The following is a 25,897-nucleotide window of genomic DNA, read 5'->3' on the forward strand; positions in this document are numbered from 1 at the left end:
GAGAGAGAGACAGGAATCTGCTGGCAGAGTGAAATCCTGGAGCAGATCCATGGAGGAAATAATGTGCCTGACGTAAAGTGTGAGCATTAAGGAATGAAGGAGACGGACAGACTGCCGCTCAGCTGAACACATTGAATCTGTGCGTCTCTTGATGCCTCCGCACCAAATTTTAACAATGGTTGATTTATTTCAATCTTTTTGCGAAAAGTCAACACATGTATTTAAGACAAGAGTTTGTGAACTCTTGGGGGAGACAATGCCGTGGTGGTAATGTCATTGGACTAGTGATCCAGAGACCCACAGATCAATGTTCCGGACACATGAGTTCAAATCCCACCACGGCTATTGGTGGGGTTTAAATTCAATGAATAAAATCTGGAATTGAAAACTAGAGTCAGTAATGGTGACTGTGAAACTATCATCGATAGTCATTCAAAGTCCATCTAGCTCCCTGATGCCCTTTTTGGGAAGGAAATCCGCCATCAAATGGAGTTTAATGCAGAAAAGTGTGAGGTGATTCATTTTGGAAGAAATAACAGGAAGACCGAGTACTGGGCCAATGGTAAGATTCTTGGCAGTGTGGATGAGCAGAGAGATCTCGGTGTCCATGTACATAGATCCCTGAAAGTAGCTACCCAGGTTGAGAGGGTTGTTAAGAAGGCGTACGGTGTGTTAGCTTTTATTGGTAGAGGGATTGAGTTTCGGAGCCATGAGGTCGTGTTGCAGCTGGACAAAACTCTGGTGCGGCCGCATTTGGAGTATTGCGTGCAATTCTGGTCACCGCATTATAGGAAGGATGTGGAAGCATTGGAAAGGATGCAGAGGAGATTCACCAGAATGTTGCCTGGTATGGAGGGAATATCTTATGAGGAAAGGCTGAGGGACTTGAGGCTGTTTTCGTTAGAGAGAAGAAGGTTAAGAGGTGACTTAATTGAGGCATACAAGATGATCAGAGGATTGGAAAGGGTGAACAGTGAGAGCCTTTTTCCTCGGATGGTGATGTCTAGCACGAGGGGACATAGCTTTAAATTGAGGGGAGATAGATATAGGACAGATGTCAGAGGTAGGTTCTTTACTCAGAGAGTAGCCAGGGCGTGGAATGCCCTGTCTGCAACAGTAGTGGACTCGCCAACACTAAGGGCATTCAAATGGTCATTGGATAGACATACGGACGATAAGGGAATAGTGTAGATGGGCTTGAGAGTGGTTTCACAGGTGGGCGCAACATCGAAGGCCGAAGGGCCTGTACTGCGCTGTAATGTTCTATGCTCTTTACCTGGCCTGGCCTACATATGACTCCAGACCTGTAGTTGACTTGTAATTACCCTTGAGGCAAGCTAGTGATGCGCAACAAATTCTGACATTGCCGTTTCCCCATCAATGAATGAAAAATAAGTTATCCCATATTTTGAGCTCTGGATTTCATTCTCAAAGAACAGTCAAGGTTTCCTCTGTGTCTTTGGAATATGCGTCTATTGGAACCCGTAGCCACCGCCGAGGGTCTCAAGTTCAATCTTTGAAGTTGCTCTCCCTCTCTCTGCTGCTACTGCTGGGTGTTATGGGCAGCACGGCAGCACAGTGGTTAGCACTGTTGCTTCACAGCGCTAGGGCCCCAGGTTCGATTCCCCCGCTGGGTCACTGTCTGTGCGAAATCTGCACATTCTCCCCGTGTCTGCGTGGGTTTCCCCCGGGTGCTCCGGTTTCCTCCCATAAGTCCCGAAGGACGTGCTGTTAGGTGAATTGGACATTCTGAATTCTCCCTCCGTGTACCTGAACAGGCGGATTTTCACAGTAACTTCATTGCAGTGTTAATGTAAACCAACTTGTGACAATAAAGATTATGAAATTAAACACTTTGATTCCTTCATAGAACATAGAACATTACAGCGCAGTACAGGCCCTTCGACCCTCGATGTTGCGCCGACCTGTGAAACCACTCTCAAGCCCATCTACACTATTCCCTTATCGTCCGTATGTCTATCCAATGACCATTTGAATACCCTTAGTGTTGGCGAGTCCACTGCTGTTGCAGGCAGAGCATTCCACACCCTTACTACTCTCTGAGTAAAGAACCTCTGACATCTATCTTATATCTATCTCCCGTCAATTTAAAGCTATGTCCCCTCGTGCTAGACATCACCATCCGAGGAAAAAGGCTCTCACTGTCCACCCTATCCAATCCTCTGATCATCTTGTATGCCTCAATTAAGTCACCTCTTAACCTTCTTCTCTCTAACGAAAACAGCCTCAAGTCCCTCAGCCTTTCCTCATAAGATCTTCCCTCCATACCAGGCAACATTCTGGTAAATCTCCTCTGCACCCTTTCCAATGCTTCCACATCCTTCCTACAATGCGGTGACCAGAATTGCACGCAATACTCCAAATGCGGCCGCACCAGAGTTTTGTACAGCTGCAACATGACCTCATGGCTCCGAAACTCAATCCCTCTACCAATAAAAGCTAACACACCGTATGCCTTCTTAACAACCCTCTCAACCTGAGTGGCAACTTTCAGGGATCTATGTACATGGACACCGAGATCTCTCTGCGCACCACACTGCCAAGAATCTTACCATTAGCCCAGTACTCTGCCTTCCTGTTATTCCTTCCAAAATGAATCACCTCACACTTTTCTGCATTAAACTCCATTTGCCACACCTCAGCCCAGCGCTGCAGCTTATCTATGTCCCTCTGTAACTGGTAACATCCTTCTGCACTGTCCACAACTCCACCAACTTTAGTGTCATCTGCAAATTTACTCACCCATCCTTCTATGCCTTCCTCCAGGTCATTTATAAAAATGACAAACAGCAGTAGCCCCAAAACAGATCCTTGTGGTACACCACTAGTAACTGGACTCCAGTCTGAACATTTCCCATCAACCACCACCCTTTGTCTTCCTCCAGCTAATCAATTTCTGATCCAAACTGCTAAATCTCCCTGAATCCCATGCCTCCGTATTTTCTGCAGTAGCCTACCATGGGGAACCTTATCAAACGCTTTACTGAAATCCATATACACCACATCAACTGCTTTACCCTCATCCACCTGTTTGGTCACCTTCTCAAAGAACTCAATAAGGTTTGTGAGGCAAGACCTACCCCTCACGAAACCGTGTTGACTATGTCTGATCAAATTATTCCTTTCCAGATGATTATACGCCCTATCTCTTATAAACCTTTCCAAGATTTTGCCCACAACAGAAGTAAGGCTCACTGGTCTATAGTTACCGGGGTTGTCTCTACTCCCCTTCTTGAACAAGGGGACAACATTTGCTATTCTCCAGTCTTCTGGCACTATTCCTGTTGACAAAGATGACTTAAAGATCAAAGCCAAAGGCTCAGCAATCTCCTCCCTAGCTTCCCAGAGAATCCTAGGATAAATCCCATCCGGCCCAGGGGACTTATCTATTTTCACCCTTTCCAGAATTGTTAACAGCTCCTCCTTATGAACCTCAAGCCCTTCTAGTCTAGTAGCCTGAATCTCAGTATTCTCCTCGACAACATTGTCTTTTTCCTGTGGGAATACTGACGAAAAATATTCATTTAGCACCTCTCCTATCTCCTCGGACTCCAAGCACAACTTCCCACTACTGTCCTTGACTGGCCCTACACTTACCCGAGTCATTCTTTTATTCCTGACATATCTATAGAAAGCTTTAGGGTTATCCTTGATTCTACCTGCCAAAGACTTCTCATGTCCCCTTCTGGCTCTTCTTAGCTCTCTCTTTAGGTCCTTCCTAGCTAACTTGTAACTCTCGAGCGCCCTTACTGAACCTTCATGTCTCATCTTTACATAAGCCTCCTTCTTCCTCTTGACAAGTGTTTCGACTGCTTTAGTAAACCATGGTTCCGTTGCTCGACCACTTCCTCCCTGCGTTGTGTTCATCAATACAAATCTTCACTTTAGATGTAAGCACACTTCAGTGAAGGGAGAGATCCCTGGAACTGTGTTCATGCAATTAAATCAGATGATTACCATTGCATTTGGATTTTGTTTATTGTAACGTGTACCGAGATACAGTGAAAAGTATTTTTCTGCGAACAGATCATTAAGCACATGAAAAGAAAAGAAAATACATAATAGGGCAACACAAATACACAATGTAACTGCATAAACACCGGCATTGGGTGAAGCATACAGGGGTGTAGTGTTAATCAGGTCAGTCCATAAGAGGGTCGTTTAGGAGTCTGGTAACACTGGGGAAGAAGCTGTTTTTGGGTCTTTTCATGCGAGTTCACAGACTTTTGTATCTCCTGCCCGATGTGGAAGAATGAGTAAGCTGGGTGGGAGGGATCTTTGATTATGCTGCCCGCTTTCCCCAGGCAGCGGGAGGTGTAGATGGAGTCAATGGATGGGAGGCAGGTTCGTGTGATGGACTGGGCGCTGTTCACAATTCTCTGAAGTTTCTTGCGGTCTTGGGCCGAGCAGTTGCCATACCAGGCTACAATGCAGCCAGATAGGATGTTTTCTATGGTACATCTGTAAAAGTTGGTAAGAGTTAATTTGGACATGCCGAATTTCCTTAGTTAGAGTTCCTTTGAGGAAGTATAGGCGCTGTTGTGCTTTCTTGGTGGTAGTGTCGACGTGGGTGGACCAGGACAAATTTTTGGAAATGTATACCCCTAGGAATTTGAAACTGCTAACCATCTCCACTTCGGCCCCGTTGATGCTGACAGGGGTGTGTACAGTACTTTGCTTCCTGAAGTCAATGACCAGCTCTTTAGTTTTGCTGGCATTGAGGGAGAGATTGTTGTCGCTGCACCACTCCACTAGGTTCTCTATCTCCCGCCTGTATTCTGACTCGTCGTTATTCAAGATCCGGCCCACTATGGTTATATCGTCAGCAAACTTGTAGATGGAGTTGGAACCAAATTTTGCCACGCAGTCGTGTGTGTACAGGGAGTATAGTAGGGGGCTAAGTACGTGGTCTTGCGGGGCCCGGTATTGAGGACTATTGTGGAGGAGGTGTTGTTGTTCATTCTTATAGTGTACAAATACTTTGTGAAATATTCCGATGCATTTAAAGAGGAATGTTTATTTGTTCACTGGCTGGGCTAGCATTTATTGCCCATCCCTAATTGCCCTTCAGAAGGTGGTGGTGAGCCCCCTTCCAGAACTACTGCTGTCCATGTGGTGTAGGTACACCCACTGTGCTGCAAGGAAGGATGTTCCTGTGACAGTGAAGGAACGGCCAATATATTTTCAACTCAGGCTGGTGTGGGGCTTGGAGGGGAGCCTGCAGGTGGTGGTATTCTCCCTGCTGTCCTTGACCTTCTAGGTGGTGGAGTTTGCAGGTCTGGAGCCTTGGTGCAGTGCATCTTGTAGGTGGTACACCGTGCTGCCACTGTGTGTCGATGGGTAGTCAATGGAGTGGATATTGAAGGTGGTGGATGGGCTGCCAATCAAAGGGCCACTTTGTGCTGGATGGTGTTGAGCTTCTTGAGTTGTTGGAGCTGCACTCCTCCAGGCAAGTGGAGACGCACATTCCCATTTCCTGCACTAAAGAGCTCTGCTCACCAATGCAGGAAGAGGTTTTTAAAAATGGCCCCCGATCTCTGACCCCCCCCCACCTTAGCCTCTGGACCCCCTCCTTCCCAACTCATCAATAAGGGGTCATCGGGCCCACCCCCACACCCCACCTCATATTGACAGGGCACCCTCAGGCCCAGTCCCTGAAATGGGCATGATGCGACCTTTGCACTGCCAGCCTGGCACCCTGGCAGTGCCACCTGGACCAGCCCTGAATCCCAGTTCAGTGCGACCAGCACTGAATCCCAGCTCAGTAAGTGAGTGACCAGCCCTGAATCCCAACTCCGTGAGTGACCAGCCCTGAATCCCAACTCCGTGAGTGACCAGCCCTGAATCCCAGCTCATTGAATGAGACCAGCTCTGAATCCCAGCTCAGTGAGTGAGGGACCAGCCCTGAATCCCAGCTCAGTGAATGATCAGCCCTGAATCCCAGCTCAGTGAGTGAGTGACCAGCCCTGAATCCCAGCTCAGTGAGTGACCAGCCCTGAATCCCAGCTCAGTGAGTGACCAGCCCTGAATCCCAGCTCAGTGAGTGACCAGCCCTGAATCCCAGCTCAGTGAGTGACCAGCCCTGAATCCCAGCTCAGTGAGTGACCAGCCCTGAATCCCAGCTCAGTGAGTGAGTGACCAGCCCTGAATCCCAGCTCAGTGAGTGAGTGACCAGCCATGAATCCCAGCTCAGTGAGTGATCAGCCCTGAATCCCAGCTCAGTGAATGACCAGCCCTGAATCCCAGCTCAGTGAGTGAGTGACCAGCCCTGAATCCCAGCTCAGTGAGTGACCAGCCCTGAATCCCAGCTCAGTGAGTGACCAGCCCTGAATCCCAGCTCAGTGAGTGAGTGACCAGCCCTGAATCCCAGCTCAGTGAGTGAGTGACCAATCCTGAATCCCAGCTCAGTGAGTGACCAGCCCTGAATCTCAGCTCAGTGAGTGTGTGACCAGCCCTGAATCCCAGCTCAGTGAGTGAGTGACCAGCCCTGAATCCCAGCTCAGTGAGTGAGTGACCAGCCCTGAATCCCAGCTCAGTGAGTGAGTGACCAGCCCTGAATCCCAGCTCAGTGAGTGACCAGCCCTGAATCCCAGCTCAGTGAGTGACCAGCCCTGAATCCCAGCTCAGTGAGTGAGGGACCAGCCCTGAATCCCAGCTCAGTGAGTGAGGGACCAGCCCTGAATCCCAGCTCAGGGAGTGAGGGACCAGCCCTGAATCCCAGCTGAGTGAGTGACCAGCACTGAATCCCAGCTCAGTGAGTGACCAGCCCTCAATCCCAGCTCAGTGAGTGAGGGACCAGCCCTGAATCCCATGTGAGTTATTTGTTCCTGTCTTGTTGAAGATTGTACCGTGCAGTAACTCTGCCAATACGAGGTTGTGGTGTGTAAGGATGTGCAGTCACTGTTATTTCTCACTGCAGTTGAATAAAACCTCAGTTTTTTTTCGCTGACCAATGTTTGCTGACTTGCGTTCACGAATCTAAAGATTGGAGAATTGGTGAAAAATCAGACTAGTTGGTAAAATAATGGGCAGAATGCAGTGCTGTCTCGGTATCTCTCTGCCTTACATCCGTTCTGTGACCACGACAGCTCAGCATCTTTTTGGAATTAAAAAAAATTCTAGCTGTTCAATATCAGAGAAAAAAAAACTTACATTTAGAGTTCCCAATTCTTTTTTCTCAATTACCGGCCAATTTAGCGTGGCCAATCCCCCTAACCTGCCCATCTTTGGGTTGTGGGGGTGAGACCCACGCAGACATGGGGAGAATGTGCAAACTCCACACGGACAGTGACCCGGGGCCAGGATCGAACTCTGGTCCTCAGCGCTGCGAGGCCACAGTGCTAACCACTGTACCACCATGCCACCCTTGAGTAAAACAAACTTACATTTCTATAGTGCCCTTGGCAACCTGGATGTCCAAAAGCACATTGGAACCAATGACGTGTTGTCACTAATGTAAGAAACCTGGCAGCCAATTTGTGCACAGCAAGCTCCCATATACAGCACTGTGATAAATCGCCAGGAAATCTCTTCTTGTCATAGAGGTTCAAGTGTAAATTCTGGGGCCAGGACACAGGGGAGAACTCACCTCCTCTTCTTTGAATAGTGACCTGGGATGTGTTTCATCCAAATGAGAGAACAGATGGGGCCTTGGATCAATGTTTCATCTGAATGGTAGTCCCTTGGACAGTGCAATGCTCTCTCAGTACTGCCTCTCTGATAATGCACCATTTCCTCAGCGCAGCACTCCCTCAGTACTGCCCCTCGGAGAGTGCAATACTCCCTCAGTATTGCCCCTCGGAGAGTGCAATACTCCCTCAGTACAGCCCCTTGGAGAGTGCAATACTCCCTCAGTACTGCCCCTCGGAGAGTGCAATACTCGCTCAATTCTGCACCTTGGAGAGTGCAATACTCCCTCAGTACTGCCCTTGGACAGTGCAGCACTCCCTCAATACTGACCCTCTGACATTGCAGCACTCCCTCAGTACTGACCCTCTGACTGTGCAGCACTCCCTCAGTACTGACCCTCTGACTGTGCAGCACTCCCTCAGTACTGACCCTCTGACAGTGCAGCACACCTTCAATACTGACCCTCTGACAGCGCAGCACTCCCTCAGTACTGACCATCTGACTGTGCAGCACTCCCTCAGTACTGACCCTCTGACTGTGCAGCACTCCCTCCGTACTGACCCTGTGACAGTGCAGCACTCCCTCCGTACTGACCCTCTGCCATTGCAGCACACCTTCAATACTGACCCTCCGACAGTGTAGCACTCCCTCAGTACTGACCTTCTGACAGTGCAGCACTCCCTCAGTACTGACCCCCTGACTGTGCAGCACTCCCTCAGTACTGACCCTCTGACAGTGCAGCACTCCCTCCGTACTGCCCCTCTGACAGTGCAGCACTCCCTCAGTACTGACCCTCTGACAGTGCAGCACTCCCTCAGTACTGACCCTCTGACAGTGCAGCACTCCCTCAGTACTGACCCTCTGACAGTGCAGCACTCCCTCAGTACTGACCCTCTGACAGTGCAGCACTCCCTCAGTACTGACCCTCTGACAGTGCAGCACTCCCTCAGTACTGACCCTCTGCCATTGCAGCACACCTTCAATACTGACCCTCCGACAGTGTAGCACTCCCTCAGTACTGACCTTCTGACAGTGCAGCACTCCCTCAGTACTGACCCTCTGACAGTGCAGCGCTCCCTCAGTACTGACCCTCTGACAGTGCAGCACTCCCTCCGTACTGCCCCTCTGACAGTGCAGCACTCCCTCAGTACTGACCCTCTGACAGTGCAGCACTCCCTCAGTACTGACCCTCTGACAGTGCAGCACTCCCTCAGTACTGACCCTCTGACAGTGCAGCACTCCCTCAGTACTGACCCTCTGACAGTGCAACACTCCCTCAGTATTGACCCTCTGACAGTGCAGCGCTCCCTCAGTACTGACCCTCTGACAGTGCAGCACTCCCTCAGTATTGACCCTCTGACAGTGCAGCACTCCCTCAGTATTGACCCTCTGACAGTGCAACACTCCCTCAGTATTGACCATCTGACAGTGCAGCACTCCCTTAGTACTGACCCTCTGACATTGCAGCACTCCCTCCGTACTGCCCCTCTGTCAGTGCTGCACTCCCTCAGTACTGACCCTCTGACAGTGCAGCACTCCCTCAGTACTGACCCTCTGACAGTGCAGCACTCCCTCCGTACTGACCCTCTGACATTGCAGCACTCCCTCCGTACTGCCCCTCTGTCAGTGCTGCACTCCCTCAGTACTGACCCTCTGACAGTGCAGCACTCCCTCAGTACTGACCCTCTGACAGTGCAGCACTCCCTCAGTACTGACCCTCTGACACTGCAGCACTCCCTCAGTACTGACCCTCTGACAGTGCAGCACTCCCTCAGTACTGACCCTCTGACAGTGCGGCACTCCCTCAGTACTGACCCTCTGCCATTGCAGCACACCTTCAATACTGACCCTCCGACAGTGTAGCACTCCCTCAGTACTGACCTTCTGACAGTGCAGCACTCCCTCAGTACTGACCCTCTGACTGTGCAGCACTCCCTCAGTACTGACCCTCTGACAGTGCAGCACTCCCTCCGTACTGACCCTCTGACAGTGCAGCACTCCCTCAGTACTGACCCTCTGACTGTGCAGCACTCCCTCAGTACTGACCCTCTGACAGTGCAACACTCCCTCAGTACTGACCCTCTGACAGTGCAGCACTCCCTCAGTACTGACCCTCTGACAGTGCAACACTCCCTCAGTATTGACCCTCTGACAGTGCAGCACTCCCTCAGTATTGACCCTCTGACAGTGCAGCACTCCCTCAGTACTGACCCTCTGACAGTGCAACACTCCCTCAGTATTGACCCTCTGACAGTGCAGCACTCCCTCAGTATTGACCCTCTGACAGTGCAGCACTCCCTTAGTACTGACCCTCTGACAGTGCAGCACTCCCACCGTACTGACCCTCTGACATTGCAGCACTCCCTCCGTACTGACCCTCTGACAGTGCTGCACTCCCTCAGTACTGACCCTCTGACAGTGCAGCACTCCCTCAGTACTGACCCTCTGACAGTGCAGCACTCCCTCAGTACTGACCCTCTGACACTGCAGCACTCCCTCAGTACTGACCCTCTGACAGTGCAGCACTCCCTCCGTACTGACCCTCTGACATTGCAGCACTCCCTCCGTACTGCCCCTCTGTCAGTGCTGCACTCCCTCAGTACTGACCCTCTGACAGTGCAGCACTCCCTCAGTACTGACCCTCTGACAGTGCAGCACTCCCTCAGTACTGACCCTCTGACAGTGCAGCACTCCCTCAGTACTGACCCTCTGACAGTGCAGCACTCCCTCAGTACTGACCCTCTGACAGTGCAGCACTCCCTCAGTACTGACCCTCTGACAGTGCAGCACTCCCTCAGTACTGACCCTCTGACAGTGCAGCACTCCCTCAGTCCTGTCCCTCCGGCCAGCTTTAGCTTTTATTCTGGTTAATAACTGCTGGAATTGAATGGATGGTTGCTCTTGTCTGAATTGTAATCGGGCTGTGAATATCCAGCGATTAATCTTCATCTCTCTGACATCATTGTTTTTCTATTTTGTTTCAGGTCGTTTAGTAAACAGAGAGCTGCAATTGAGAAGGAATATGGTCAGGTAAGCGACATGTCACTGGACTGAAGCAACAGTGCTCCTTCGGAAGAGTCTTTGGGGAAGAAAAAAAAATGCATTTTAGGAGCAGAGGAAAGCCTGTGCCTTTTCTATCAGTCGATACCCCCACTCTGCACCCCCCACCCCACCCTCAACCTGCCCACCTTCTCCCCATATCGCCCAATCCACACTCTTCAGGAAGCCTCTCTTGTCTTTGCTGTCAGACCTTTTCCCTTACCCACACCAGGACAAACCCAAGAGTATCAAATTTCAAACCACGGCAGCAGGAGAAAGCGTTTGACAAGTCGTTGCCTCAGCAACATGCCTCTCCAATCGGCAAGATTCAAGTTCTGCGCAATCACTGCAACTAAATGTCTTTGCAATTACCCCACTACCCCATTTGCGCTGTCTACTTCAATGTGCTTCTCGCGTAGCAGAATGGAATATGATAGCAGGAGCGTTTTGCTACAGTTGATGGACCGAATGGCCTCCTTGTGCACTGTCGGGATTCTATGATTCTCTCCCAGGGTTGTGAATCATTTTGAACCCTGTTCTCCAGAGAGCAGTGGAGGCAGGGTCAATAAATATGTATATGGCAGAGGTATATAGATTCTTGACTAACAAGAGAGTCAAAGGTTATCGGGAGTAGGCAAAATGTGCCACAATGGAGCAGGCTCGAGGGGCAGAATGGCCCCACTTAGGGCGGCACATGGCACAGAGGTTAGCACTGGGACTGTGGCGCTGAGGACCCGGGTTTGAATCCCAGCCCCGGGTCACTGTCCGTGGGGAGTTTGCACATTCTCCCCATGTCTGTGTGGGTTTCACCCCACAACCCAAAGATGCGCAGGTTAGGTGGATTGGCCACTCTAAATTGCCCCTTAATTGGAAAAAAAATAATTGGGTATGCTAAATTTAAAAAAAAAAAAGTATGGCCCTCCTACGTATGATTGTTCTGTTGTTCATTGTAACCCTCTCAATGTTGATTGATATCTCAAGTGAGTTTTGAAAACACTTCTTCACATGATGGAACACTCTTTCACACTGAAGCTCTCGGTGTTAGTATGGTAGGTGTAACCTGCCTCAGCACTCTTCAACCAGAGCTATTTCCTTGACGGTATCTCTCAGTGGCAGTTTGTGATTGCCTTCCACTGTAGATTCTTGCTCAAGTAATACATTTGAATCTAAAATCAATGGATTTTTGCTAACCAAGGTTATTCAGGAATACGGAGCCAGAGTATACAGATGGAGTTAGAACAGACGTCATCTTTGATCTCATTGTGTGGTGGAACATTAACCGGGATATTGTGACTTCCCCCTGTCATAATATACACCAGTGTATCATGGTGCAGACACACACTGATGGACATGCAGTGGGACCAATCAGCATACACAACACCGCAGCCAATCACCAGTGAGAGCACACGCACTATAAAGACAGGTGACAGGAGAGTTCCCGCTCATTCTAGTAGCAGCCAGCTCGGAGCACAGAGCTCACAGCCTGCAACACAGACATTCACCATGTGCTGAGTGCATCACCTGGTTAGGACTAGGCAAGGGTCAACAGTTAAGCTGGTATTGCATTTACCCACAGTTCAAGTATGTTAATATAGTTAACCTTATAATAAAATAGAGTTGCACCACTTCCAGTGTTGGTGACCTGTTTGTGATCCAGAACACCCAACACATCACCCCCTATTCCTTTTCCTCAAGGTGACTATTCACACCATGCTCGGACATCAGTACGTATCCCTTCTGGTCGTTCTTAGGCCATTTGCGGGAGTTTTCACACGGTTTGGGATGTCGGCCTAGCCCATTTCCATGCTCTCATGGCTAGCTGTCTCCAGCAGAATGTTCCGGACAGAATTTCTGACTGATCATGTGCTCCCTGATGTGCCGGGCAGCCTCCCTGCTGCCCCACTATCGCAGGCTCTACTTGGGGATTGTCAGGGATATGTTGGGGCATGTATGGGCTCCACCCCTTTACAGGAAGTATAAGAGCTGCTGACCTGCGGGGCCACCTTCAGTGTTGTACCGGTCACAGGCAGGCTCAGTTCTAAGTTGATTAAAACCACGGTTTACTTCTCCACGTGTCTTCGAGTGAATTGATGGTCGGATCAAGCGATTGAAGTCGGGAGCCCAGAATTGGAGGAGTGGGCAGCACGGTAGCATTGTGGATAGCACAATTGCTTCACAGCTCCAGGGTGCCAGGTTCGATTCCCGGCTTGGGTCACTGTCTGTGCGGAGTCTGCACATCCTCCCCGTGTCTGCGTGGGTTTCCTCCGGGTGCTCCGGTTTCCTCCCACAGTCCAAAGATGTGTGGGTTAGGTGGATTGGCCATGATAAATTGCCCTTAGTGTCCAAAATTGCCCTTAGTTGGGTGGGGTTACTGGGTTATGGGGATAGTGTGGAGGTGTGCGGTTGGGTAGGGTGCTCTTTCCAAGAGCCGGTGCAGACTCGATGGGCAAAATGGCCTCCTTCTGCACTGTAAATTCTATGAAATTCTATTCTGCATGTGGTTCAGTCCCCCCTTGGGGAAAATGGAGAGTGACTAAAACTTCACAGTCTGCTCCACATAATGCTCTCTTCATGCTGTCTAATCGTCCGTCCACCCTCAGCCACTTGTGCTTGCTCCCTCGTTCACTCTCCATTTCTCGCTCGGTCCTTTCGTTTGCCAACTTGGTTTGAATGAGGTTTCAAAACCCTCGGTGTAAGGGTTTGTCGGATCAGGCTGAGCTGGATCCTGCAGCTCCACATTTTGGATTGCAGAATATTCCAGCACAGGGGGGGGACCCTTCGGCCCATCGTGTACATGTCATCTCTTTGAAGAACCATCCAATTAGTCCCAACCCCGCTTCTCTTTCCCCACAGCCTTGCCTACTTTGCTTTTACAAATATTCATCCAATTCGCCTTTGAACGTTATTGTTAACTCTGCTTCCAATGCCCTTTCACACACAACAACATTCCAGATCATCCGAACTCATTCCATATGGTTTCACTCTGGTTTTCATTACCAATTGTTTCCTCTGGTTCCCAGCCTTCCTGAGAGCAAATGCAGGATATTCCTTATTTATGCCATCAATGTTCTTCATGATTTTGAATACCTGTCTTAAATCTTCCCTTTACCTTTTTCTGCTGTGAGGAACGTAACTCCAGTCTTTTTGCATAACTGAAGTCCCCTCCGGTCTGATACTGTTTGACTTGATGCAGAGGATGTTTACCAGGATGTTTCCTGGTCTGGAGGGTGTTAGCTATGCGGAGAGACTGAATAGACTCGGACTGTTTTGATTAGAACAACCGAGGTCGAGGGGTGACCTGATAAGAAGAGGTCTACAAGATTATGAGGGGCATGGATAGAGTGGCTGGGCAGGCACTCTTTCCCAGGGTGGAGGGGTCAGTCACTAGGGGGCATAAGTTTAAGGTAGGTGGGGCAAAGTTTAGAGGAGATGTGCGAGGTAGGTTTTTTTACACCGAGGGTGGTGAGTGCCTGGAACGCTTTGCCAGGAGAGGGCGTGGAAGCAGATACATTAACGGTGTTTCATATCATAGAATTTACAGTGCCGAAGGAGGCCATTCGGCCCATCGAGTCTGCACCAGCTCTTGGAAAGAGCACCCTACCCAAGGTCCCCACCTCCACCCTATCCCCATAACCCAGTAACCCCACCCAACACTAAGGGCAATTTTGGACACTAAGGGCAATTTATCATGGCCAATCCACCTAACCTGCACATCTTTGGACTGTGGGAGGAAACCGGAGCACCCGGAGGAAACCCACGCAGACACTGAGAGGATGTGCAGACTCCGCACAGACAGTGACCCAAGCCGGAATCGAACCTGGGACCCTGGAGCTGTGAAGCAATTGTGCTATCCACAATGCTACCGTGCTGCCCTTCAAAAGACATCTCGACAAATACATGGACAGGATGGGTCTAGAGGGATACGGCACTAGGAAGTGCTGAGGGTTTTGGCCAAGGGTGGTATCATGACCGATACAGGCTTGGAGGGCCGAAGGGCCTGTTCATGTGCTGTTTTGTCCTTTTGTTCTTGGATGGTCGATAATATGGCTCGGGACTCAAGAACAGGAGTAGGCCATTAGACACACAGACTGGGATAGGTTTCGGGGAGGGGTAAGAGATGGGAGCAGGGTTCAGATTGGGGGAAAGATTGGAAGGTGGTTTGGAATGGGAGAAGGATGGAAACTGGGCTTGGAGTGAGGGAGGAGGTAGTGAGAGGGGTTTGGAATGGAGGAGGGGGACGGGAAGCATGTTTAAGATGCTGGGGGGCCTGTTTCCCCCTTGTGATCCCTACTCCATTTGTTTATTTTGCCCTGAATTGGGAAGAAGGAGTTTCATCCTCAGAATTCATGTCTTGAGAGATCTGCAGAAGGAAATTGACTTCACTCAGTGTGAGGTTGGTTCATTTGACCCTCTGTATGTCCTCTATTTGCAATAATGGCACGCCGATGTAGACTTGGAGCTCTGCCACAATCTCCAGTTAAATTATGGGTGTGTTCCGAGATATATGGAATCTAAATGGCAGTTTCTGACGGTGAGAAGGGGAAATGTCAGCTCCTGATCATTATCCAGTGACCACAATGGAATATTTGCATGTCCTGTGGGGTATTTTTAACCTTCGCTCACCGCTGTCACCATATGAGCTCCACTTTATAAAGCATTGTGTAAAATCCGACAAGCTTTGTTTATACTGAGTAGGGGTGAGGTAACCTCTTCGATCACTCACACTTGCCCAGTCTTAAGGAAGTTGTTGAGTAATCAGACATTGACTGTCCCTTGGTAACGAGCCAGAAACTGAGCAATCCACCAACGCCTCCTCCCCCAGACCCCGCAACGCTCGAAATCCTACGTCCGTGGTTAATAATAATACCAAAAGCAGACTTTAAAATTATGAAAGGGTTGAGGGGTTGGACAAGGAGGAGATCTGTCTTATCTGTGTAAGAGACCGCAACTATAGGGGCATCAGTTTAAAGCAATCAGTAATAAATCCAATTGGGAATACAGGAGTAACGTTGTTACCCGGAGAGTGGGCGAGAATGTAGAACTCGCTCCCACAAGGAGCGTGGAGGCAGTTAGCAAAGATGCAGTTAGCAAAGGGGAAGCTGGGTAAACACCCGATGGAGAAAGATATGTTTGAATATCCTGCTTAAGAGTGTGGTGGGGGCAGATTCAATCGTGCCTTTCAAATAGAAATTGGATAGTTATTTGAAGAGAGAACATTTTCAAGACTTGGTATGAAAGGGAGTGTGGCGAGCTGAGTTGCTCCTGCAGGGAGCCAACAGGGTCAGGATGAGCTGAATGACCGCCTTCTGTGCTGTAACTATTCTCTGATTGGGGTGGGACTGTTCAACCATCTGTGTTCACAAAGTATTTGTTATTGTTCCTGGTTGCCCATTGAGAAGGTAGTAGTGAGGCGCCTTCTTGAACCACTGCAGTCTGCGGGGTGATGGAGCTCGTCCAGAGTGGTTAGCCCGGGTAGCTGTAAAGCAGAGCGCCCTGCAGTGGTGGAAGGTGGTGGGTGCTGGCTTCCTGTGCAAGCTCCTTGTGATGATACAAACCCTTGAGGATTAGCTGCCAGCTCCTAGCCTTGCTATCCACCAGGAGCCATGGGGTTACATTGGCAGTGGTCCCAGTTGTTTCTTGTAGGGGGTTGAGTGCCTCTAATTAAACAGGTTGGAAACACATAGAAAATAGAAGCAGGAATAGACTATTTGGCAATGGAGTCTGCTACGCCACTCATTATGATCATGGCTGATCATCAAGTTCAGTACCCTGTTCCCACTTTCCCCCCATATCCCTTTAGCCCCAAGAGCTGTATCTAATTCCTTCTTGAAATTACACAGCGTTTTGGCCTCAACTACTTTCTGTGGTAGTGAATTCTACAGATTCACCGCTCTCTCTGGGTGAAAATATTTCTCCTCCCCTCCGTCCCTAAAAGGTTTCCCCCTTATTCTCAAACTATGACCCCTAGTTCTGGACTCCCCCCACCATCACGAATATTCTTAGGCTGTAGAAGGTCATAGAAAGAGGGCACTGTTATTTATCCCATGAGAACCACAGGGAAAGAGTACGAGCCCCCCAGGTAGGGGGTGGAGATCAACTACCTGGGGCTCGTTAGGCAGGGGATAAAAGCAGGCCCAACTTGGGGCCTGGTGAGACCTACCCTCCCAGCCAGGTGTGCACTGGGAGTGAGAGGCCGTGATAAGCCTGTCATTGTAAATGTGTAAATACATTCATCTTTGTTAATGACAGCTTCCTTGTGAGTTATCATAGTCACCAAGCCTGATTGGATGTATTGTTGGAGTTCTCATCATGTGACCTCCAACCACCTCATTTCCAAAACTTTTACAATTAATATTGGAGGAGACAGTGACGTGGTGGGAATGTCACTGAACCGGAAATCCAGAGGCCCAGGCTAATAGTCTGGGGTCATGGGTTCAAATCCCACCACGGCAGCTGGTGGAATTGAATTTCAATGAATAAATCTGGAATGTAAAACTACTGTCAGTAAATGGTAACCATGAAACTATCAGCGATTCTCGTAAAAATCCATCTGGTTCTCCAGTCCCTTCAGGGAAGGAAATCTGCTGTCCTTGCGTCATGAGAATGTCACTTTAAGACATGTTTGGCTGCTCGTATTACTGTAGTGATGTCAGAGAGTGGGCGGAGCTGGGCTGTCTGTCAGCTTTTTACTTTCGTTTTAGGCTGTTTGCTGCAGGGTGTGTTTTAGTTTCGTTTTCAGAGCTGGATAGCTGCAGTCACGGCCAGAAGGTGTATTAGAGTCTCCCTCTGTAATCTAAAGAATGTAAATCAATCCTTTGGTGATTTAAAACTAATAACTGCTCTCAGTAGTGACTTTAACCTGATGTGCTTCTGTTTAAAGGTGTGTTTTTAAAAAAAAAAAAGTCTTCTGGATGTTAAAAGGACAGCTTAAGGATTACTTAGTGTTGTATTCTTTGGGGGTTGTATTTGAATTGACGGTTGCTCAGGTGTTCACTGTATGTTTTATAAAGATTAACTTGAATTCATAGAATAAACATTGTTTGGCTTAAAAAAATACTTTTCCATTTCTGCTGTACCACACCTGGAGAGTGGGCCGTGTGCTCCCCATACCACAATCTATTAAAAGTTGTGGGTCAGGTGAACTCCATGATACACTTTGGGGTTCTCTAAACCCTGGCCCATAACACTTGCCCAGTCTGGCCTACATGTGACTCCAGACCCACAGCAATGTGGTTGACTCTTGACTACCCCTCTTAAATGGCCGAGCAAGACACTCCGTTCAATTAGGGATAGGGTGCAAATGCCGACCCAGCCAGCGACATCTCCCATGGAAGAGTAAAACAAATACGCTAAATGGATCAATGGAAATAACACTCTTTATTAAAGTCCCCACAATCTTTCTCCCGGGTCACAGCAATGTCCTGGGGGCTGATCTTTAATTCCAGCAGGGAAGTTGCGGAAGGCTGGCTACCCTATGCAGGGCGCCACATAATCTCCAGCGATTCTATTGGCTTTGGAGTAGATCAAATTTTAAATGCAAGTCGGGTTTCATTCCCCTCTGGGGTCAAAACGAATTTGGATTTAAAATTTTTAAATAATTTTTATTGCCACAAGTAGGCTTACATTAACACTGTAATGAAGTTACTGTGAAAATCCCCTAGTCGCCACACTCCGGCGCCTGTTCGGGTACACTGAGGGAGAATTCAGAATGTCCAAAGGATTTAGATTTATTGTCATGTGTAGCGAGGTACAATGCAAAGTATTGTTGGGTGGGCACAGTAAGAACTCTTACAACACCAGGTTAAAGTCCAACAAGTTTGTTTCAAATCACTAGCTTTCGGATTCACCTGAGGAAGGAGCAGTGCTCCGAAAGCTAGTGATTTGAAACAAACTTTCTCCGACGCCCCCGCCGGGTCGGAGAATCGCCGGGGTCAGTGTGAATCCCGCCCCATTTCCGCCACGCCAGCTTCCGAATTCTCCGGCGCCGGTTTTTTGGCGGGGGGCGGGGATCGCGCCACGCCGGTCAGCGGCCGCTAGCAGCGGACCCCCTCTTCCTCCCCCCCCCCCCCCCCCCCCCCCCCGGCAATTCTCCGGCCCGCGATGGGCCAAGTGACCACCCGTTTTCAAACCAGGTCCGTGCCGGCGGGACCTGGCTCTACGGTGGCCTGCAGGGTCCTTGGGGGGGGATCTGGCCCCGGGAAGGGGGGGGGGGCCCACGGTGGCCAGGCCCACGGATCCGTGGGCGGGCCTGTGCCGTGGGGGCACTCTTTCCCTCCGCGCCGGCTGCTGTCCACCTCCGCCATGGCCGGCGCGGAGAAGACCCCCTCTGCGCGTGCTCCCACATATGCGGCAACTCGTACCGGCTGGCGGAGGTCCTTCCGCGCCGGCTGGCGCTCCCCCAACGCCGCCGGCGCCGGCCTAGCCCCTGAAGTTGCGGAGGATTCCTCACCTACCGGTCGGCCTGACGCCGGAGTGGTTCACACCACTCCTCGCCGCTGGTACGACCTGCCCGGCGGGTAGGGGAGAATCCTGCCCAACTCTGTTTCTCTCACCACAGGTGCTGCCAGATCTGCTCGGCTTTCCCAACAACTTCTGGTTTTATTGCAGATTTCCAGTATCTGCAGCAGTTTGCCTTTATTTTCACACACACACACACACACACACACACACACACACACACATGCACACACACACACACACCGTCTCCTGCCCCTGGGCAGTCCGATATCACAGTTAACCGTTACTGAGTGACCAGGCACACCGCTTCCGGCAGGTTCCCAGTAAGCTCCAGGGAATGGGAGGGGGAGGGCTGCCTGAGCTGTTGTTTGAACACCCGTGCTGACATCATCGGTGGTTTGTTGTTGAATTCAGTAAGGCCGTGCAACGTGGGAGTGAGCACTCACAGAAGAGGGGTCAAATTACACAGTAGGATCCATTCCTCTTGGTGTTCAGCAGCCCAGCTCAGCTCTGTCGGGAGGGGGGCTGTAATAATAATAATCATCTTTATTAGTGTCACAAGTCGGCTTACATTAACACTGCAATGGAGTTACTGTGAAAAGACCCTAGTCGCCACATTCCGGCGCCTGTTCGGGTACACAGAGGGAGAATTCAGAACATCCAAATTACCTAACAGCACGTCTTTCGGGACTTGTGGGAGGAAACCGGAGCACCCGGAGGAAACCCACGCAGACACTGGGAGAACGTGATCCGCACAGACAGTGACCCAAGCCGGGAATCGAACCTGGGACCCTGGCGCTATGAAACAACAGTGCTAACCACTGTGCTACCGTGAAACACTGCACGTCAGCAGGCTGTGCTTTCAGCAGCCAATGATACCTCCCAATAGCAACGACTTGCATTTATGTAGTGCCTGATATAACACAGCAAAACGTCCCAGCATGTTTCACAGGAACGTTATCAATTAAAAAGGTAATTCAATCAAGCCCCGTAAGGATATATCAGGTCCGTTGACCAAAACTCTGGAAAAAGAAATTGGTTTTAAGGTGAACCTTTTAGGAGGCGAGAGGGAGATGGAAAGGTTTTAGCGAAGGAATCACCGGGTTTAGGGGCCAGACAGCTGAATTCACGGCCACCAGTGGCGGAGCGATTGAAGTTGGGAGCCCAGAATTGGAGGAGTGGGCAGCACAGTAGCACAGTGGTTAGCACAATTGCTTCACAGCTCCAGGGTCCCAGGTTCGATTCCCAGCTTGGATCACTGTCTGTGTGGAGTCTGCTCGTTCTCCCTGCGTGTGCGTGGGTTTCCTCCGGGTGCTCCGGTGTCCTCCCACAGTCCAAAGATGTGCAGGTTGGGTGGATTGGCTATGCTAAATTGCCCTTGGTGTCCAAAATTGCCCTTAGTTGGGTGGGATCACTGGGTTATGGGGATAGGGTGGAGGTGTGCGGTTGGGTAGGGTGCTCTTTTCAAGAGCCGGTGCAGACTCGATGGGCCGAATGGCCTCCTTCTGCACTGTAAATTCTATTCTGAGAGTGCAGAGATCTCGAATGTGGGGGGGGTTGTAGGGCTGGAGGAGATTGCAGTGTCGTGGAGGGGTGAGGCGTCGGAGGAGTTGAAAAGTGAGGATGAAATTTTAAAACCAGAAGGGTTGCCTGACCCGAGACCAGCGTAGGTTAGAGGACAGAAGGGTGACGGGGTAAACTGGACTTGGAGCGAGTTCGGGCATGCGGGGCCAGAGTTTTGAGTGATGTAAATGAAGTTGGTGCTGTGTTTTTAAGAGAACGTTCCCTTGAGAGGTGAAATGGAGGTGCAGTCTGGGGTGGATGTGGTAGGAAATGCCCCACGCCATTGTGGCCCAGTTCCCATTGGACATTCGGGTGACGGCCTGTCCTGCTGGCCCAGGTCACGCTGAGATTTAGGGCTGTTCTCAAATTCTCAGGCGCTGAACGAGCGAAGTTCTGGATTTTCTAGACTGTTCTCCAGCTGTGCTTGGGGTCTGATTGCATGCTGCGGCGGAGCTGCCCGCTCGGTGATCAGTCCGAGTGCACCCTCCTCTGCTAACCAGCCCTTTTCCTTTCCAGTCACTGCAGAGGTTGGCGGGTCAGTACTGGAAGAAGGACTGGAGTCGTGGAAAACCGGATACAAATGACAACAGGTAACTCCCCCAGTCAGGAGCTGTGAGAAACCTGCTCCTTCCACCCATTCCTTTGGCTATTCCAGACTTTGTGCCTTGGCGTGAGTCGGGGAAGGGGGGGAGGGGGGGAAGGGGGGATGGGAGAGCGGGGGAGGGGGGCGGTTAGTGAGTCAGTGGCCCATTTTACATCACTCAAAATCCTGCAGCTCACTCCCTCACAGCACAGTGAGGGCATTGTCACCACGGAGAGTGCAATGGTTGAAGAATGTGGCCCAAACCAAGTTCTCTAGAGGCAAACACGGATGGCCAACAAAGGCCAGCCTTCAGAGCAATACGTACAGTCTGACCATCCCAGAGTGAATGGAAACACTGCTCTGACTTTCCAGGAAGAAGTCTTCCAACACCAGGTTAAAGTCCAAGAGGTTTGTTTCAAACACTAGCTTTCAGAGCACTGCTCCTTCCTCAGGTGAGAAAGGAGCTGCCCTCTGAAAGCTAGTGATTTGAAATAAACCTGTGGACTTTAACCTGGTGTTGTAAGACTCCTTGCTGTTCCCACCCCAGTCCAACGCCGGCATCTCCACATCCTGACTTTCCAGGAAAGACTTGAATTTTGAATTTATTTAGCACCGGAACCAGAATGTCACAAAGCACTTTGTAGCCAACACAGTTCTTCATTTGAAGTGTACCAAGATGTGCACAGCAAGCTCCCACCAACAGCAACAATGTAACGACCAGATTATCTGTTTTCGTCATTCTAGCCGCGGGCTAAGTATTTGCGCAAGGCACCAGGAAGAATGACATATCCAAAAGATGGCCCCCTCCATCAGCACAGCACTTCCCCTTCAATGGAACATTACTCCCTCAGCACTGCCCCTCTGACAGTGCAGCACTCCCTCAGTACTGACCATCTGACAGTGCAGCACTCCGTCAGCATTGCCCCTCTGACAGTGCAGCACTCCCTCAGTACTGACCCTCTGAAAGTGCAGCACTCCCTCAGTACTGACCCTCTGACAGTGCAGCACTCCCTCAGCACTGACACTCTGACAGTGCAGCACTCCCTCAGCACTGACCCTCTGACAGCGCAGCACTCCCTCAGTACTGACCCTCTGACAGTGCAGCACTCCCTCAGTACTGACACTCTGACAGTGCAGCACTCCCTCAGCACTGACCCTCTGACAGTGCGGCATTCCCTCAGTACTGACCCTCTGACAGTGCAGCACTCCCTCAGCACTGACCCTCTGACAGTGCGGCATTCCCTCAGTACTGACCCTCTGACAGTGCAGCACTCCCTCAGTACTGACCCTCTGACAGTGCAGCACTCCCTCAGCACTGACACTCTGACAGTGCAGCACTCCCTCAGCACTGACCCTCTGACAGCGCAGCACTCCCTCAGTACTGACCCTCTGACAGTGCAGCACTCCCTCAATACTAACACTGCGGCACTGCAGCCCTCCCTCAGTACTGACCCTCTGACAGTGCGGCACTCCCTCAGTACTGACCCTCTGAAGTGCGGCACTCCCTCAGTACTGACCCTCTGACAGTGCAGCACTCCCTCAGTACTGACCCTCTGACAGCGCAGCACTCCCTCAGTACTGACCCTCTGACAGTGCAGCACTCCCTCAGTACTGACCCTCTGACAGTGCAGCACTCCCTCAGTACTGACCCTCTGACAGTGCAGCACTCCCTCAGTACTGACACTCTGACAATGCAGCACTCCCTCAGTACTGACCCTCTGACAGTGCAGCACTCCCTCAGTACTGCTCCTCTGACAGTGCAGCACTCCCTCAGTACTGACCCTCTGACAGTGCAGCACTCCCTCAGTACTGACCCTCTGACAGTGCAGCTCTCCCTCAGTACTGACCCTCTGACAGTGCAGCGCTCCCTCAGTACTGACCCTCTGACAGCGCAGCACTCCCTCAGCACTGACCCTCTGACAGTGCAGCACTCCCTCAGTACTGACCCTCTGACAGTGCAGCACTCCCGCAGTACTGACCCTCTGACAGCGCAGCACTCCCTCAGCACTGACCCTCTGACAGTGCAGCACTCCCTCAGTACTGACCCTCTGACAGTGCAGCACTCCCTCTACTGACCCTCTGACAGTGCAGCACTCCCTCAGTACTGACCCTCTGACAGTGCAGCACTCCCTCAGTACTGACCCTCTGACAGTGCAGCTCTCCCTCAGTACTGACCCTCTGACAGTGCAGCTCTCCCTCAGTACTGACCCTCTGAAGTGCGGCACTCCCTCAGTACTGACCCTCTGAAGTGCGGCACTCCCTCAGTACTGACCCTCTGAAGTGCGGCACTCCCTCAGTACTGACCCTCTGACAGTGCAGCACTCCCTCAGTACTGACCCCCTGACAGTGCAGCTCTCCCTCAGTACTGACCCTCTGACAGTGCAGCGCTCCCTCAGTACTGACCCTCTGACAGTGCAGCTCTCCCTCAGTACTGACCCTCTGACAGTGCAGCTCACCCTCAGTACTGACCCTCTGACAGTGCAGCTCTCCCTCAGTACTGACCCTCTGACAGTGCAGCACTCCCTCAGTACTGACCATCTGACAGTGCGGCACTCCCTCAGTACTGACCCTCTGAAGTGCGGCACTCCCTCAGTACTGACCCTCTGACAGTGCAGCACTCCCTCAATACTAACACTGCGGCACTGCAGCCCTCCCTCAGTACTGACCCTCTGACAGTGCAGCACTCCCTCAGTACTGAGCTTCAGACAGTGCAGCACTCCCTCAGCACTGACCATCTGACAGCGCAGCACTCCCTCAGTACTGACCCTCTGACAGTGCAGCACTCCCTCAATACTAACACTGCGGCACTGCAGCACTCCCTCAGTACTGACCCTCTGACAGTGCAGCACTCCCTCAGTACTGACCCTCTGACAGTGCAGCACTCCCTCAGTACTGCCCCTCTGACAGTGCAGCACTCCCTCAGCACTGACCCTCTGACAGTGCAGCACTCCCTCAGTACTGACCCTCTGACAGTGCAGCACTCCATCAGTCCTGACCCTCTGACAGTGCAGCACTCCCTCGGTACTGACCCTCTGACAGTGCAGCGCTCCCTCAGTACTGACCCTCTGACAGTGCGGCTCTCCCTCAGTACTGACCCGCTGACAGTGCAGCTCTCCCTCAGTACTGACCCTCTGACAGTGCAGCACTCCCTCAGTACTGACCCTCTGACAGTGCAGCTCTCCCTCAGTACTGACCCTCTGACAGTGCAGCGCTCCCTCAGTACTGACCCTCTGACACTGCAGCTCTCCCTCAGTACTGACCCTCTGAAAGTGCAGCTCTCCCTCAGTACTGACCCTCTGACAATGCAGCACTCCCTCAGTACTGACCCTCTGACAGTGCAGCACTCACTCAGTACTGCTCTTCTGACAGTGCAGCACTCCCTCAGTACTGACCCTCTGACAGTGCAGCACTACCTCAGTACTGACCCTCTGACAGTGCAGCTCTCCCTCAGTACTGAACCTCTGACAGTGCAGCGCTCCCTCAGTACTGACCCTCTGACAGTGCAGCTCTCCCTCAGTACTGACCCTCTGACAGTGCAGCTCTCCCTCAGTACTGACCCTCTGAAGTGCGGCACTCCCTCAGTACTGACCCTCTGACAGTGCAGCTCTCCCTCAGTACTGACCCTCTGACAGTGCAGCACTCCCTCAGTACTGACCCTCTGACAGCGCAGCACTCCCTCAGTACTGACCCTCTGACAGCGCAGCACTCCCTCAGTACTGACCCTCTGACAGTGCAGCACTCCCTCAGTACTGACCCTCTGACAGTGCAGCACTCCCTCAGTACTGACCCTCTGACAGTGCAGTACTCCCTCAGTACTGACCCTCTGACAATGCAGCACTCCCTCAGTACTGACCCTCTGACAGTGCAGCACTCCCTCAGTACTGCTCCTCTGACAGTGCAGCACTCCCTCAGTACTGACCCTCTGACAGTGCAGCACTCCCTCAGTACTGACCCTCTGACAGTGCAGCTCTCCCTCAGTACTGACCCTCTGACAGTGCAGCGCTCCCTCAGTACTGACCCTCTGACAGTGCAGCGCTCCCTCAGTACTGACCCTCTGACAGTGCAGCTCTCCCTCAGTACTGACCCTCTGACAGTGCAGCACTCCCTCAGTACTGACCCTCTGACAGTGCAGCACTCCCTCAGTACTGACCCTCTGACAGTGCAGCACTCCCTCAGTACTGACCCTCTGAAGTGCGGCACTCCCTCAGTACTGACCCTCTGACAGTGCAGCACTCCCTCAGTACTGACCCTCTGACAGCGCAGCACTCCCTCAGCACTGACCCTCTGACAGCGCAGCACTCACTCAGCACTGACCCTCTGACAGTGCAGCACTCCCTCAGTACTGACCCTCTGACAGTGCAGCACTCCCTCAGTACTGACCCTCTGACAGTGCAGCTCTCCCTCAGTACTGACCCTCTGACAGTGCAGCACTCCCTCAGTACTGACCCTCTGACAGTGCAGCACTCCCTCAGTACTGACCCTCTGACAGTGCAGCACTCCCTCAGTACTGACACTCTGACAATGCAGCACTCCCTCAGTACTGACCCTCTGACAGTGCAGCACTCCCTCAGTACTGCTCCTCTGACAGTGCAGCACTCCCTCAGT

The 25,897-nt window shown here is 51.3% G+C and overlaps 1 protein-coding gene across 3 annotated transcripts in view; it reads left to right on the top strand.

The window, feature by feature from the left end:
• Window positions 1-25,897, top strand: part of LOC140427132 (F-BAR and double SH3 domains protein 2-like) — a 755,925-nt gene that overhangs the window by 626,663 nt on the left and 103,365 nt on the right. For 2 of the 3 annotated variants that reach the window (XR_011948399.1, XM_072512672.1), the window contains exons 3-4: window positions 10,635-10,680; window positions 21,226-21,299. Coding sequence is in view for 2 of the 3 variants with exons in the window: in XM_072512672.1 (XP_072368773.1) it covers window positions 10,635-10,680; window positions 21,226-21,299 (120 nt within the window). In the remaining variant the exon portion in view is untranslated. The remainder of the gene's footprint in view (window positions 1-10,634; window positions 10,681-21,225; window positions 21,300-25,897) is intronic. The other variant, XM_072512673.1, reaches the window with a different exon arrangement.

This window comes from Scyliorhinus torazame, chromosome 7 (assembly GCF_047496885.1).
Source record: "Scyliorhinus torazame isolate Kashiwa2021f chromosome 7, sScyTor2.1, whole genome shotgun sequence".
NCBI lineage: Eukaryota > Metazoa > Chordata > Chondrichthyes > Carcharhiniformes > Scyliorhinidae > Scyliorhinus > Scyliorhinus torazame.